General features: G+C 36.9%; 1 protein-coding gene across 3 annotated transcripts in view; it reads right to left on the bottom strand.

The window, feature by feature from the left end:
* Positions 1-18,287, bottom strand: part of CDH12 (cadherin 12) — a 963,430-nt gene that overhangs the window by 76,469 nt on the left and 868,674 nt on the right. For all 3 annotated transcript variants that reach the window (XM_035714925.2, XM_025436284.3, XM_025436285.3), the window contains one exon: positions 8,789-8,956. In XM_035714925.2, coding sequence (XP_035570818.1) covers positions 8,789-8,956 — 168 coding nt within the window. The remainder of the gene's footprint in view (positions 1-8,788; positions 8,957-18,287) is intronic.

Below are 18,287 nucleotides of genomic sequence, written 5' to 3'. Positions count from 1 at the left end.
ATCAGTACCTTCCCCAAAGCCTAGGCTCTCTGTCTTCTACAAATTGGATAAACAGAAATCCTCATGGTCTTGGAGAGAATATCTTCTCAGTTTGATTAGTAGGGAAGTAGATTGAATGCCCCAAGTTCACATTCACGGCTTCCGTGAATGGTTCTGGGGTAGGAAGCTTGTCATCTATATTTTTCATAAATGTACATATTTAAAAGTCACAGCTTTAACATGTTCCCAATATGCAGTTTTAATGAGGCCTTTATATAGTACATGTGCAGTAAGTGTTCACTGCGGTCCTCACTAAAATCGTTACCATATTCTGTATAAAGTAGTGCAATTGGACCACCTGGAAAAAACCTTGGAACCAGATAATGTGGTTCTAGCAGGACAATGCAGAAAAGCAAACTGAGGACATGCAGATCGGAAGATTTAATGAATAAGAGGTATGTATGCATTGCAGCCAGAGACCTAGAGATTTTTTTATTATTTAAATCTGATAAATGCTGTGGTTGGCATCTACTTACTTTTTCTGTCTGGTGGGAGATTGTCACAAAAGAAATTTTTCTCCCAATTTCGACTGTCATGCAATATGAAGTAATCAACTCATTAGCTCTATTTAGCTCTCATTAGCTCTCTTAAGGTGGAGATGGGAATACTTTCTCATTACCTTAGTTACCTATTTAGGAACCTATGAGTTTTATTACATCATAGGCAAAGTCTCAGGTTTAAATTGTGGATTTTATGATCACAAAACATTCAAGCCACCTCTTTGGGATTTTAATTGTAAAAAAAAAATGACTCAAGTGAGCTGGAAAGTGCACAGATTAATATTAACAAATATTTTAAATATTTATAGGGACCAAAAGATATTCATAGGGACCATTGTTTTTAGATATTGCTACTCTTGCCAATAATATGGGTAAGGTTAAGCACAGTATCTTTAATATCATTTCAATTTTAAAATTGATTTCATATGATTCACAGAAAAATTTAAAACTAAAAGATTTCTTAAAGACCTATACATGTTGTAGCTCATAAGCTCAGTTCTTTTGCAAATCAGGTAATGGGGCCAAGGAGTGTCCTGACTGCAATCTGGTGCCTTTTGTCTCGTGGGGAAAGGGACCAAGTAAGTCATCAAGAGCTTTCAGCATCACCTAAAAAAAGATTCATGTTCCCATTAACAGAGTGTGATATTAATGTGACAATAATAGCAATGAGAAATGATTTTTAAATCGTGGTAATTGTTTTTTATTTGCTTGCATCTGCCTATGTGGAGTCTAGTGACACTCTCCCCTTCTCATTGGAGAAACTGGAGCTCGCATTCACTGAGCTTGCATTCCAACGGGATCCAGCCCTGTGTTAGCCTCAAACACCGGTACCTGGCATCTGTAAGCTCTTTGGGAGACTTCTAAGCAAGAAGTGTGAGTCTAGGAGCGTTTTGTTGTAAAAGACAAAAAATAAATACGTTTTAATATTCAGATTTCACCTGAATACATCTGTAGGCATGGCACTTTGCACGGACAAAAAGGACTCTCATGCAATATGAAGCAATCAACTCATTAGCTCTATTTAATGAATAATGAAATGCCTTCTCAGCACTTGCTGGTTCATCACAGTAAGTAAACCAGCGATTTTCAAATTAGGCTTTGCAGACTACCTATATCAGAATCGACCAGGTGACTTATCGGAGACCCAGATGTCTGGGTCCAAGCTGTGTCACTTGAAACAGAGCTTCCATCACTGGGGCAGAGGAGTCCACAGGATTCTTCAGGCGAATGTGATTTGAGAACTGTTGGGAGCACTGTGGTGAAAACCACTCAGGTCATCATTTGCATGCCTTATCCTCAGGGAATAGTAGTTATCTCTTGCTCGTTTTTGTCAGAGCAGACGAATGACCCATTTGGGAATTAAAGTAGAAGTGTTTATTTCACTTAGTAAAAAAGCTAGTTTTATTATGTCTTGGCTTGCTTCTCAAAAATAGAAATAGAGTCATCAAATGTGATGACTGTTTCTATAGCTTATGCCTACACTCTTTATGAGACCCAGGTAATATAAGTAGGCTCTTCGTGCAATATTTCCTAACTCTTAAAGTTACAATTTTGTTTTTCAGGTTGTTTTAAACATTTCTCCCCGCAAGTGAGGAGTTACACACACACACACACACACACACACACACTCACACACAGGAACGTGTATAAAACACTACAACATACATAAATTGTGAATATGGGTCATTTATATAATTGTCACGTATTATGGATGCCACAATATCAAAGGATTCTTTGTCTATTTTTCAATCTTTACATCTGTGGGAGGTAAGGCCCTAAAAGGTCATATATATATATATATATATATATATATATATATATATATAGCATCTACATAATCTTGGTAAAAAAGGAATAATATACAAAATATTACTTCTGAAAATTGCATTTTCTCCCTATCCTAGAGACCTCTGGGAAATAAGCCCCTGAGAGCCCAAGACCAGGTAAAATGTTTGTCAGAGAATGCTACAAGAGTCATCTATTTGAAGTTACATAAATACTAGTAAAAATTCAATTGTGAGAATTAAAACGGGTTCTAAAGTTGATACTAAATCAGTACCATCAGCAAATTTGAGAAACATAAGCACACATGAATTTATCTTGACACATTAATATATTATCGCTTTCTTGGGTTACTACTTAAAATCTTCACCTTTTGGGACACCTGTGTGACTCAGTTGGTTAAGTGTCTGCCTTTGGCTTAGGCTCTAATCCCAGGGTCTTGGGTTCAAGCCATATTAATATCTCTACTCAGTAGAAAGTCTGCTTCTCCCTCTCCCTCTGCCCCTCCTGTTCATGCTCTCTCTGTCTGTCTTTCTGTCTCTCTCAAATAAATAAAATCTTTTTTGTTTTTTGCAGATTTTATTTATTTACTCATGAGAGACACAGAAAGAGAGAGGCAGAGACACAGGCAGAGGGAGAAACAGGCTCCCCACGGGGATCTTGATGGGAGACTCCATCCCAGGAACCAGGGGTCATGCCCTGAGCTGAAGGCAGATGCTCAACCACTGAGCCACCCAGGTGCCCTCAAATAAATAAAATCTTTAAAAAAAAAATCCATACAAATCTTCACTTGTTTTCAAAGAAGCCTCAACTCGTATTTATAGTCAAAACCTCTATGCTAAATAATATATTACTATAGCATTAATCTTGGAGACCAAAATGACCCACCCCACCCTCCCAATCTCAAACATTTGAATAAGCCAGAAGATGTTCTCCTCACCCAAGTGGTAGATTTCACTTAAGACCCATTATTTTAGTCATGCTTCTTCTGTTTTTTTGTTTTTTTTTTTTTCAGAGTACTTGTCAGCATTTTCTCTTTTCCATTCCTGCCCCTAAGATAACAGATTGGAGATGGTGCTAAAAGCAGAAATTTGGCCTTTGCCTCACCCTCAGAGACATGATTTAGGAACTTGCTGGGTGTTATCAGTTATTTGTACTTGACCTGCAGGCCAGTAGCTGCAGTCTCCAAGGAAGGAGGGATGTGAGTTCTATACGATTCACGTCCTGCCAGTTAACAACTAGAGAATGACAAAGACTGAAGTGATCCTGACCGTGTGTCCATGTTCAGACACATGCTGGGCAGCAGAGAATGTCTTTTCTGCACTCAGAGGCCAGGACATATTTTCTCCATGATGGATTCTGAGGCTATATATATATATATATATATAATGCATATTATATATTATATATAACATATTAATATATAACACACATACATATTAATATATATTATACATATATAATTTATATTTATATAATTTATATTTTATATATAATTTATAGCTTTATAAAAACTTAACATCTACAAAATACATACAAAGTCGTGAGCTCTCATAGTGTTTACATGTATACTCTCAGGTTGCATATAGTTCATATAAATAAACTTAAATCTTGGAACTGGTGTATCTCAGTCATCTCCATGACAATCCCCTTGAACACTGGGAAGCATGGGAGGGTATATTTTCTATGACTGGATCTAAGTCAACTGTCAAAATTCAATTAGCTTTTTTTTCTTTAGTCAAAAAGATTTATTACATTTTTTCTACCCAGAAAATTTCTGTCTAAAAACTTACAGTTTTCCAATTAAGAATGCTAAATGGTAAAGAGAAGTAGACTTTGTGTCCTCATCTGGTTATAATTGGGTTCATGTTGGTTCTGATGAAAATTTTTATGAATTATATATTGTAATAAATATTGCCTTAAAAATGAACAACTCCATATTATACATTTCAAAATAATAATAATAAAAAAATCCAATCTTAACCTGGATGTCAAAAAAGTAATTACAGGATGAAAAAAATGAAATATATATTTTAATTAAACACATCAATATCTCACACTAAATAAATATATAGTTACTGGCATTTATAATTTTAATGATTCAATAATTAAACCTGGACATTCTATAGTTTTTCTATATCCTGAATTTATATTAGAAAAAATAATATATAGACGCATACATGTATTTTTATGCATAGATCTGTATCTGTCTGATAGTTTGTGTAAAAAAGATCATACATTATTTATTATGCAGTAGGTATTTTGACTGATGCATTTAATGTTTTAATCTTATTTACGTTCTTTTTATGTTACTTTCACGACAATAACAACTTTTCCTGCCGTAAAGTGTAATATCTACAGATGTCTTACTCATTAAAATAACAAACTTTATGATTTGGAGACAAGTATGTTTTATTTGGTAATAATTGTGCAAATAATATATTACTGACTTTTTAACTGAATCAAAATCCTGAGAGCTACCAACAGTCAACATAAACATGCTTGGTAGATATTTTATTAAATCAGAATCACTTTAAAATATTGCTTAAAATATCTAAGAAATGTTCTCAGAGAAAGTATTAATGTCCTTATTTCTATGTTTGAATGCATTTACCTTGCAAACAGTTCTCTTACTCTCTTACTACAGTTCTGTACATTTCCTATAAATGAAGAATCTCTTTTCATCCAATGTTGTCTATAGAGTGCTTTCTTTCACTTCAGTTGTTCTCATTTTTCACTACAAAATTATTATACAGAAGAAAGAGACCAAGTGGGAGAAGCATGAATATTTTGCCTAATGTGAATTAACCACATCACTTAATTGATTTGATCTCATAATGTATTATTTAGATCAGCTTGTTGGATGGTTTTGTCATTTAAAATTCAAGTAATGGAAACCATCAGCATTTTTCATTAGATTATTTTAATAGATGGACAACCTCTGCTGGTATCCTTAGTGCTGGTAGATGGTCGTTTTATCACTGTATGGAAAGATTGTGCAGAGAAACTATTTCACCTTTCTATGACGGCAGGTACAGTTCCTTTAACAAGTCAGGTACTATTTCTTTTTTCTTATTTGTTTGTGGACAATTTTCTGGGTTATCTCTAGGAGATTTTAGGCTAAACACAGGCACCAAAAGCAGACTGCCTGTCAAGAGGGAGATTGACAAAGAGAGACCTGAAGGCACTACGTAAGATTAAGTCTTGACTCTCCCTCGTGGCTGCATAATCCTGGACATGTTTTTCACTTTTAAAAACTTAACTCATATCATTAACTTTTCTTAATAATGCACCTTGCTACTTTATTTCTAAAATTGAGAAGATACTATACAGTCATTATAAAACTAAGATGGGAATACACGTGCAAATCACTTGGCGGAGTATATGACACATAGTAATTTACTAGTCAGGATCATTGTCACCATCATCATATCAGAGTGGTAGGAAGTTCTGGTGTCTCAGGAAGCATCTCATTTGCAACAAGAAAACAGTTAACTGCTTACACATGCATGGTATGAATGCACGTGCCATGCAGTTCTCTTTTTTATCTCTGAACAGATTTAGAGAAGGAAATGGATGGAAATGAGTATTTAACAGTGTCCCATACACATATGTACACACCTGAAGCCAAAAAAAAAAAAAGAATGATTAGTAAATTTTAAGAAATTGTCTTGTGTGTTTTTAAGCAATGAGAAATTGTAGCTCATGAAATTCTTTCGAAGGAAGTTTTCTATTTTTGTTTTGTTTTGCTTTGTTTTTAGAACAATTGCTTGACAGGCATGAACAAATAGAGCTAGTTGTGTGAATTCACTTATTTATGTATAGAATACACATAGTCTATACATATTCTATACCTATATACATATATTTTACATTGAAAAGGCCATCGTTTCGGGCAGTAATGTTAGGTCACGTCTGCAGTTTAATTGCTTCACATAAGAAATATTCTTGCAAAAAGAGCATTGACTTCTAAAGAAATGGCTTTTCTGTGTATAAATGCATTCTGTCTTTTTCTCTGAAGGATGTAATTCAAGATGACAATACAGTAAAAAGGGCTTGACACAATGGCATGCGGAATTTCAAGGGGATTAATTTCTTATTCATGCAAAGATGTGAAAAACCTCTCCTTTCTAATGATTCAAAAATCTCTCACACCTGTTATACTTTCAGACTATAGTTCAAAAAATGCATGTAATACAAGGAAAAATAATTTGATCATGGTGAGCTGCTCAGTATATTTCCCTTGCCCTCTCATTTCTCTGTTTAGGAATAGTGACAATTCAACAGATGCCATGTGACCTTTTTGCAGGTATTCTAAAATGTATGGTTTTAGAGTGGCAGGTAAAAGAAAAGAATAACTCTTCATTTTAATGTTATGTTAAACTGGAAGGAATTTGAACTTCAGAGCAAAAAAAAAAAAAGAAATCTGCTACTTCACATTGCTGATTTCAAGCTAGTTACTTAACCTCTCCAAGGCCTCAGTTCTCTTAACAGTAAAATGCAAAAAATATAGAACAGAGTGTCCTGGTGAATAGGGAATAAGATAACAATAAAGTTGCTGACAGAACAGGTACATTTTCCAAAAGTTCTAGCGCACTCATCCCTCACATTCCTCCCCAGTGGTTCTCATTTAGATGCCCTCACACCTATGTGTTTGACCTTGAATCAATCCCAAATAAGCCTATTGCCTTATCCAGATTCTCTTTTCACTGGGTAAGATCTAGTGATCCTCTTGTCTCAATAGGATCTGAGCACACCACCTTGGCCTCCTAAGTATAATTTAGCCTCTTTCTCATGGAGATATTTTCATTTCCCTGTACCCTAGATTGTTTGTCTGGATCTCTGTCCAATTTTTATAATCCACTCTTCATCCATACCAATGGCAAGTGTATCCTTCCACTGAAGAGCCTCATTACCATCCTTGCGAATACGAATACGAATACGAATACGAATACTGATCCTACGTAGGAATAGCTCTATTTCCTATACCCCAGATGAACATAATTTACATCCACAAAATGCAAAACAGGACCCAAGTGATATCTTTTATATAAAAGTAGAATAGTCTCCCAAACTATTCCCCTCACTTAGTTATTATAGCTTGTCACAACTAAGAAGTAAAAATAATAATAATAATAAAGAAATAAAAATAATCAATATTTTTTGAGTTGGGAACATATTATCAATGTCAAATGTTAGAGAATCAAATACACGATTTCTTTCTACTCTTTTAATATTTATATTTGATCTGTTTCCCTTAATAGCAAAGTAAGAAAAAGTGTTGCCATAAGACTCTCTCTGCATTATTAATTATAGCATATTTATATGAGCCATTTGTCACATATATCTCATTTGCTAAAGTATGATGACTTCTAATTGCTACTCATAACATTTGGCCATTACACTTTCTGATCACTAAGTAAAATATCCCCACTAAGAAAATGCATGTTGATGATTTTGAGAGAAAATGATAAAGCAATGAAAGATAAAAATCCATACAGCTAAAGGAATAAAATATCCGTTTGGTTACATATTCTCAGTGTTCTGTACTCTAGCAAATGAACTCAAACTCTCCTACTGAGATCAGAAGAGGAAAATCATTTTGTTTTTGTTCCCTAAACTGTTCACCCAAATGAGTATCTAGAGCTTCAGTCAAGTTCCTTGTGTAACCAGTGATAGAGACTTTCAGTTTCTGTATTCTAAGTCCCAGGAACACTGAACTAATCCTTGGAAATGTACCAGAAATTGAAACCGGTACTGATTGGTGTTAAAAGTAATACCGCGAAAGAAAACTAGATGTAACACAAGTGAGAAGTATTCATTTTCAGTAAGAAGCACAGAGTTACAGAGAAAATACAGGTGTGAACCATTCTATTATCATAGGAACTATAACAATTTTCACCTATTGCAAAACTAAAATAAAAGAAGACTAAAATAATGTTAAATAGCATCACTATAATATCATCTGATGCTTACATGGAAATGTATGGAAATGATTCAGCACGTACAGTAGTTAAAGAAAAGGCAGAGAATTCTTATGCCAATAGCATGATAGAGCAAATACTATGATGGCATATGTGTCATAAATATGAGTCTTAAATCACAATGGAACGTTCATATTTATATTACTTTTTCAAATAAGAAATTGGAGCAAGATTCTAACCTATTGAGAAGACTTTAATAAGAATCAATAACATAAGACTCTGTTAAATTACTGACTTGTATTATTTTATATTAAAGTCCTGCTGAGCATGATTCTAATGGAAAATGAAACTCTTAAGTCATTTAATTTTTGTCTATTGGCTTCTGCTGCCTAAAGACCAAAAGTGTCTGGAAAAGTATTATGATTTCTATAACATTCAATGAAATGTGAGAATTATTATTATTATTATTATTATTATTATTATTATTTTCATTTTTATTTTTTTTAGGCCATGCTAACTTAAACTCAACAGGAAAGCACCTACTTTTGGGGAATCGAGGTGGATTGTCATTGACATCGGTGAGGGTGATGTTGACTACTGTCGTTCCGGCTAACCCTCCTAGTTGTCCGCCCATATCCTTGGCTTGGATGAGGACTTGGTATTGTTCTTTGACTTCCCTGTCCATGTTTGGCAAAGCTGTTCTAATCACACCTTGAAGGAAAAAAATAAATAAATAAAATAAATATTACAAACATTCCGTTTTCTGAGATCAGATAGTCTGCAACAAGAAAATGCGTCTATCCATCTATCCGGATTCACTAGCAAAGACATACTAACAAAATTATGTACCTTTCTAAAAGTGAAACATTCAAAAGGTCCAATAGTTAGATATAATTAAACATGTTATGGGAACAGCTGTATAATGAAATGCTGTGCTGCATAGTAGGATATGGTCAAAAACAATGGATCAGCTCTAGAAGGTGGCCATTCATTAAGTCAACCAGGTCAGACATGATTTAAAAGGAATGATTCTATCTGTAAGAGGAAATGAAATTGTTAAACAAGATCAATTAAATATGTACTCAAAAACTAGGTGGTTACACTGAGTGTGAGGTTCATATAAAGAATGCTATTTTCTTCTCCATTCTAATCTTCATTTTTTGAAATACATTTATTCCTTTAACATTTTATTTATTTTTTTAAAGATTTTATTTATTTATTCATGAGAGACACATGAGGGTGGGGGGCAGAGACACAGGCAGAGGGAGAAGCAGGCTCTATGCAGGGAGCCCGAGGAGGGACTCAATCCCGGGTCTCCAGGATCAAGCCCTGGGCTGAAGGCGGCACTAAACCACTGAGCCCCCCGGGCTGCCCTCCTTTAACATTTTAAACACACAAAATATCTTCTCCGGGTATTTTATTTCATCCCTCAGGATTCTTCTTAATTATTCTAGCCACAGAAATTTCACTTAGATCTCATTAAGCAATGCCACTGCAGGGACCTTGTCTCTCTTGTCGCCAAGTTACTCTAGCATCTAGGGCAGCGTCTGCCATTTAGTAGGCACTCAATAAGAAGGTGTCAACCAACTGACTAGTTGAATGACTGGCTGAATGAATGAATGAACATATAAACAATTAAGTTCACAATCATGAATCATGCAGTGTATATGCATATCGACATATCCCACTCATTTTCTGCCCTTGTCTCCAAGGATAGAACTAATTTATATTTATATTTATTCATAGTGAAATAACTAAAACCTCCTGGATCTGTTGCAAGTAAAATTATGAATAAATTTTATACTATATTCCAACCTATAGCCAATGGTTTTAGAGAGAGATTGCAAAGCATTTGTCTTAAACCCCTGTATCTTTAATAGTGTTGTTTGTTAAGTAACGTAGCATATATGAATAACAAATATACATACTGGTCACCGACACAAAGCATAGCATCCAAAACCCCAAAAGAATATCTACTCGCATTTTTTTCTGCCCCTTCCACTATTGACTTACCAAATGCTGTCTTGTTGCTAATTAAGAATTAACTCTAATCTGAGATTTCTTCTGACCCTCAGCAGGAAATGGTTGCAGAAGAGCCGAGCTCTACTTTTTTGCTACTGCTGTTTACCCATGCATTGGTCCCGACACTCTATTATTTCCATCTGTTTTTCCTCTCTTCAGCTCGGATCCTTAATGTTTCACCCCCAAGTCTCTTAGTTAAGATTTTTCATCTCTGCCATTTCAGTGCCCTGGTCCCACATGCCTTAAGTTACATGAATTCTGCCTGCCTGCAAATGATTAAATTTTCTAGATAAACATCTGGGTTTAATTTACATGCATGCTCTAGTGTCCTGTTGTTGACTAGATTTACCTTTCCCCAGTTCATTTCCAATATAGAAATTATATACATGTATATTTATACTTTAATATATAATTTTACTTTACTCAGTTCATTTCTAATATGAAAATGTATAAATTTAAATTTTATACTTTATATTATATATCATATGCATGTACATTAAGATGCTATGAAAAAGAGAGGACATGGGCATCATCACACTTATTTAAGACTAGGGTTGTTTTGTTTTTGTTTTTCTGGTAAGTCGTTACAATTATCATCAAGACATCACTGCCCTGCCCTCCTGTTCCAACCTGTGTCTGAGAGGTGACCTATCTGGTGCTTTTAGCCCTCCCTTAGTGTCATGTCCCTGGAATGGATGACATCTGTTCGAATTTAGAGAGAGGAAAGGACTGCATACGTAGTTCCAAATAAAAGCACTGATAACCATGATATGCTGCTTCTACTCTACCACCATTTCCACTCAAGAGCCACTACCTCAGAGAAATAAAATATGGCATTTGTAGAATCTTTTTCAGAGTAGACCCTGGGAAATCAGGCAAATTACAAAATTCAAACGTGAGAAGAGAATCTTAAAACATTGTGGCCTATTGTAACAGCCTGGTGAAGAATAGTCTCTTTTCCAAGTAGTTCCTCTTCTTATGGACCACCCAGTTTAACAACTACCTAATCTCTGAAGCCAAACAAACAAAAACGGATTGCAGGGTCTTGAGGGAGGAGCAACGTTACCAAGGATGGAGCTCAAGTGCTTCTAGAGTAGAACAGAACCCGCAAAAGGAAGTGCCACATTCTGTAATTTCCTGTCTGAGGTTTAAGTTCATGCCTTCATCCCTATTTCTTAGTATTTGTATATAAAAACATAGCAATAGCCTTGCATGATAATAGCTGAGTCTTGCAAATTGAATTTTGCAGGACAGTACGAATACTCCATAGCAGTAATACCACAAGATTGAATTAATTAGCTTTAATTCTGAACCAAACCTTATTTAATAGAAAAAAAAACAAGTGGGTAGGCAAGTGTACACTGAATCCTGGTATGATTTGAATGTCTTGTACCTGATGAACTTCCGAGCATACGTCATTGAGATATTAGAGTAAATACAAGTAAGAGAAGAAATAGTGGGGTTTTATTTCTGCCAATATGAATGGAATTACACAGTCAAGAGAGTTATACATGTAATATATCAAAGGACACCGCTGTGCCACGGGACACATTCTCTCTCTGCAGTGACCCTCATGTTGGATGCAAGCCCCTTAGTCTTGAGGGATCTCAGCTTACTTTGCAAAAATCGGTTTAACACTGATAATATTTTGAGATGAAAATAATGCAATATTTTGTAAGAAAAATCATAAAATATTACACATGCTAATCTAGTATATGGTTTTTCTTTCTTTCTTTTCTTTTCTTTTTTTTTTTTTTGGAATTGAGGATTGGAATTCAAGACTCAGATATGGACTCAGCATTTGCACTAAAATACGCGTTTCATTCAGGCAGCGTCATTAAATTCCATGGTATAATGGTGAACACTCCTCCATCTGCCACTGTACACCCTTTTCTACACTTCATACACTAGATCCACCTCATACACTTCTCTAGACTTCTCTCTGCTCTCTGGCTTTTCAGTTGGGATGGGCCCAATTGGCAAGGGATCGAATGGCAGAAGAGAATGAGGTTGGTTTTTCTTTGCATGGAGAGCCCCACACCCACATGGTCTCTGGCTATGCCCCGCACCGCACAGGTCTCCAGGCCCCTACCGTGTCCTCACTCCTAATGTCCTCAGCACAGCCACCTGTTATGCATTCTCCAGATTCAACTGCATTCCACATGGTTTCCCTTCAGTCTGTTTGCACTTTAAAAAAACAGTCTTTTTGTGAAACTAATTTCAAATTACCGAACTGGGTGTCCTCTGCTTCAATGTGGATAATAATCGATACAGTCTCTGTGCAAGGTTCTTTGGCGAAATGTACCTGCAATGGGTATGTGTTCAGGTGAGGGTCAAGGAGACCATAAGGAAATACACAATGAAGCTGATTTCAGATGGTGATTCGTGTGATAGGGGAAGTGAAATCAAGTGACGGTGGTGTCAGGAAAGTCATCTCTGGGAAAAGGCTTTCGAGTTGCAGTGTCAGAGAAGTGGAGGAGACAGACCTGAAAAGAACACCAGATAGAGCAACCCAGGGAGGGAAGTAGGCAAGTCCTTTGTAGGAGTAGGGGTGGTCCCTCCAAAGCATACCAGAAGAGTCCATGAGGCTGCAGGACATCGCTATGGGAAGGACAGGTAAAATAAGACCACAGAGAGGAAAAGAAGACATAACATAGGGATTTCAAAGACAAATGCACTCTCTGGGAAGCATCTTGAAAATCAACCAGCGTACGCAACTAAAAGGCTTCTGCACAGCAAAAGAAACTATCAGGAAAATGAAAAAGACAATCCATGGAATGAGAGAAAATATTCACAAATCATGTATCTGATAAAGGGTTAATATCCAAAATAGAAAAGAACTCATACAACTCAGTAACAACAACAACAGCAACAAAACAAAACAAGAAAATGAACAACGTGATTTAAAAATGGGCAGAAGAAATGAACAGATATTTTCTCGAAAAAAAAGTTATACAAAAGGTCAACAAGGACAGGAAAAGGTACTCAATGTTGTCAATCATCATCAGAGAAATGACAATCAAAGGATTATCACCTCACACCTGTTGGAATGGCTGTAAGCCAAAAGACAAGAGATAACAAGTGTTGGCAGATGCAGAGGAAAGGGAGCCCTTGTGCACGGTTGGTGGGGATGTAAATTAGTGCAGCCACCGTGGAAAACTGTGCCAAGGTTCCTCAAAAAAATTAAAAACAGAAATATCATATTTTCCAGTGATCTCATTTTTGTGTATATACCCAAGGGGAATGAAAACAGGATCTCAAAGAGGTCTCTGCACCTTCGTGGTCATTGTAGCATTATTCATAAAAAAACAAGATACAGAAACAAGCTAAATGTTCATCAAGAGTTGATTGGATAAAGAAGATATGGAGTGCACACACGCAACAAAGACACAGAATGTTAATTAGTCAGGAGAGTGAAGGAGACCCAGCCATTTGGCACCGCATGGATGAACCTTGGGGACATTATGCTAAGTGAAACAAGAGAGCGGTAAGAAATATTCTATGATATTATCCATATGTAGAATCTAAAACAGATGAACTCAGTGGAAAAGAGTAAAATGGTGGTTACCAGGAACTGTGGAGTGGGGGCAATGGGAGATGGTCAAAGGTACACACTTCCGGTTATGAGGTGGATACCTTCGGGGCATCCACTGTACAGCACGATGATTATAGTGCATATGACTATATGATAGGCTTTAAAGCTGCTAGGGGAGTAGCTCGTAAAAGTCCTCACCCCAGAAAAGGGATGGGAATTATGTGATGAGATGGAGGTGATGGCTGACACTGTGGTGGTAATCATCTCGCAATATTAAGGGCATCGCATCAACACCTTGTAATCTTAAACGTACACAGTGTTGTATGTCAATTCGTTCTTAATCAAGCTGGAAAAAAATGTTAATTATTATTTTGAGACTACGGGGAGCGAGAGAGGAACAATGCAGTGATGGGGTCTGCTCTCCACTCACTCAAGATTAGAGTCCCAAGTCTATTCTTGAAAGAGACGTCATGGTGGCGAGGCAAGGGTGTGAACCACGTTAACACTGTTCCTCTACTCAGAAATCCAAGTCACTCAGAGTAAACGCTTCACATAATCTCCACCTTCCCACTTAACGCTCTGATCTTACCTTTCACAACCCCCTCCTTTGGTCACCAGGGCTTTGCACAGTCTCTTCCCTCTGTGGGGAATGTTCTTCTTGTGCTTTATGCATGAACAACTCCTCTACTTCCTTCATCTTTTCTCAAAGCCCTTTTCATAGGACTTTGTTGGTCTTTCTGAAACCTACAATTCTATGCTGATTTAGTTTCCCATTTCTTCTGTAACAAATTGCCACAGACCAAATGGCCTAAAGGCAATACAAATTATTATCCTCTTTTGGGGGGTAGGGGCAGGGGCAGAGTTCAACAACAGAAATGTATTTTCTCCTAGTTCTGGAGGCTGGATGTCTGAGATTAAAGTGTTGGCAGAGTTGGTTTCTTCTGAGGCCTCTCTCCTTGGCTTATGGATGGCCAGCTTCTCCCTATGTCTTCACTTGGTCTTCCCTCCAAATTTCCTCTTTCCCCCCCCCCTTTTTATTTTTTGAACTTTATTTAAATTTTATTAATTAACATATAATGTATTATTGGTTTCAGAGATAGATGTCAGGGATTCATCAGTCTCACATAACACCCAGTGTTCATCACATCATGTGCCTTCCTTCATGCCCACACCCAGTTACCCCATCCCTTCACCCCCCCATCCATGACCCTCAGTTTGTTTCCTATGATTAATAGTCTCTTCTGGTTTGTCTCCCTCTCTGATTTCATCTTGTTTATTGTTACCCCTCTTGCCCTATGATCCTCTGTTTTAGGTCTTAAATTCCACATATGAATGAGATCATATCAGAGAAAGACAATTATGAGACTTATCCAACAATTCTGGAGGCCAGAAGTCCAATATGGGTCTTGAAAGCCAAAGTCACGGTTGTGGCTAGATGCATTCCTTTCTGGAGGGTTTTCGTCTTCCAAAAGATGTCTGACTTCTCTAGCCCCTGACTTTTTTTTTCCTTTGCTTCTAAGGCAGCAGCACAGCATCTTCAAATCTTTCTTGGACTCTGACTTGCCCACCTCCCTCTCTCACTTCTAAGAACATGTGTAACTTAACTGGGCCCATATAGACAATACAGGATAACCTCCCCACCTTATCTGCAGGTGAGTAGCAACTCTAATTCCATCTGCAACTTTAATTCCCCTTCCTTATGTAATATAACATAATCATGGGTCCCATGGACGAGGACGTAGACATATTTGGGAAATCATTATTCTGCTTACCACACATAACCCTCCCCAGCACTCCCTATGCTCTTTCTCTACTTTATCATTTCCTCCTTAGCCCTTACTGTTATTCAAAATAAAATGTATTTTGCTTACTTGTGTTCATTTTGTATTTCCCTAAATAACATGAATATTCCTGAAGGTAGGCAATTTTGCCTTTGGGTTTTTTTGTTTGCTTGTTTGTTTGTTTTGTTGTTGTTGTTGTTGTTGTTGTTGTTTTCCTGGTAGGAGACCTAGTTCTGGAGCAATGCATAGCATATGGTAGGCACACAATAAATATTAATGAAATACATAAAATAACATATAGCAATAAGCTTAGGTAAATCATGGAAAATTACCATACATCCTTCAAAAGAGATGATAATTGAATATGTTACTAGTAATTTTGGTCATTATTGATGGTTGATCATGAGAATACTCATGATATTGAGTGACCTGGAGTGGTTAGTATAAATCTATGTGCATGATAGCTGGTATATCATAAAAAAAAATTAAATACTATTTTTACCCCTGAAAACGATATATCTTAGTAGATCACAGACTCCAGTGTTGGCCATGTCATGATTAACTTTTTAAAATACAAAACTAGGGATCCCTGGGTGGCGCAGCGGTTCGGCGCCTGCCTTTGGCCCAGGGCGCGATCCTGGAGACCCTGGATCGAATCCCACGTCGGGCTCCCGGTGCGTGGAGCCTGCTTCTCCCTCTGCCTATGTCTCTGACTCTCTCTCTCTCTCTCTGTGACTATCATAAAAAACAAAACAAAACAAAAAAAAAACAAAAAATACAAAACTGAAGGAAGCATTAGCAAATATATTTTAACGCTCAAACCTTTTAGGAATTGCTAATAGATGGTGGAATAGAAAAAAAATAATTAGAGCTAAAGATGGAAACCTTAACTTTAGCACTGACAATGGAAATTTGCTGTTTTTCAATTCCTCAGCTAAACTGTATTTAAAAATACTTGTATAAGACCTGCTTTTGCAGCAATTGATATGAAAACCCACTGAGTTTTCTTTTCACTACAGTCTTAAGTGAGCCTAAGATGTGAAATGGGGTTTTCAAAAGCTAGTTCAATCTTTAAAAATATTAACAGAAATGTTGTGTCTATCACTGCACATTGGACATGTATAATTTTTAAAAAATGTTGTCAATAATGCAATAACATATTTTAAGGACAAGAAGAGTTATCAGGTTATCTTCAGGAGGAAGGAAATCTAGAGACCCTCTTCCCACCTAGAGTAGACCTTAACTACACTTTGGGACTCAGAAGTCACTTCTCAGGGTCTCTATCCTCAGGAAGCCATCCGCTCAGCCTGCATCAGTGCCTACCAGCCATACTATGTATCAGAGAATTTTATCCTACAGAATTCAGCTGTAATCTTCTGGGGACCTGGTGGCCTCCTTCCAATAGAGGAGGATCCATTTGAGGATCTACTAGACTCATCTTGGTATCCGAGGAGCAAAACACCTGTAAGGCCATTGCTTCTAGAGAAATATGCATCAAATGAACAGATAGATCCAGCACCACCAGCTCATCGTTCATCATCTGTTTTCACCCTCCCACTAATGGGAAGCTCACAATCTCATGAGGCACTCCTCTAATTTACGGACAAATACTGACATCTTCTTCTATGTATATAAAACCCAAATTCTTTCTTCCTGCAACTCACACCAACCATTGACAGCCTTTTTCCTCCCAAGCAGCAGCGAATACAGCCACTCCTCTACTGCATAACAGCTCTACCACTTGCCCAAGTCATGCATCACATGCCCCTGGAGTATTTTCCTTTTAGGGCCAAACATTCTCAGGTCTAGCTGCTCAAATGTGCATTCCATGATTTCTAAAATAAGGCAAGTCAGGTTCACGCAGAGTTCTCGGGGAGTGAGACGATGCAGGATACAGGTGAATCATTCACAGGAGCACATTGTTAGTCACACGATTTCACTACACATGTGCAAGACATTACCAAATAGGTAATATGCAAAACAAGAGCTTAATGATTGTCCATTTCCTTGACCTATTTTTCCAGCCTTATACTTATTAGTATCTATTGCTTTCCTTGCTCTCCCCGTGTCCATAATCAGACCTTGTCTAAATGCAAAAAGTATGAAAGGCATGACGACTGTGTGTAGACAAGCACTCTTATTTTGCTCTTGGAAAAAGAATGTATTCTTTCTTTCGTCAGCATCTCAGCACTGAGGTGTCTGAATCTCTCAAACTTTCAAACCTGACTTAATATCCAAAGCATTTCAAGCCATGAAATACTGTAGATATTTATATGGCAGTACCAAAAGCAGCTCAAAATATAGTCTCATCCATGCTTTAATTACACTATAGGGATAAAAACACCAACACATTGTTAAAGACCTAAAAGAACAAATAACAGAAAGACAGGAAGTGTCACGCAGGACAGAGGCCTGGAGATTACAGCTCCTGAATAAAAGGAGACAGTCTGACTCAAAGAGTAAAAATCTTCAGAAAATGTCAGTTCTCTCTGTAACATTTATCAGATTTCCCTAAACAGACGCTAGGATGGAACCACAGAGCATGAAATATCGGAATGTGAATAAAAGGGAAAAAATGTAGCTCATGCGTTCAGTGCTGGCCCCACTCAATTGTTTTCATATGGATCTGTAAAAGCATATATAAATACATAAAGACTTATAAATATACATGGTTTTTGACAATTCACATAAATGAAAAGATATT

The sequence above is a fragment of the Canis lupus genome, chromosome 4 (genome assembly GCF_003254725.2).
Source record: "Canis lupus dingo isolate Sandy chromosome 4, ASM325472v2, whole genome shotgun sequence".
Lineage (NCBI taxonomy): Eukaryota > Metazoa > Chordata > Mammalia > Carnivora > Canidae > Canis > Canis lupus.
Note: the sequence above shows the minus strand (reverse complement) of the source record. Positions and strands in the feature narration are given on the sequence as shown.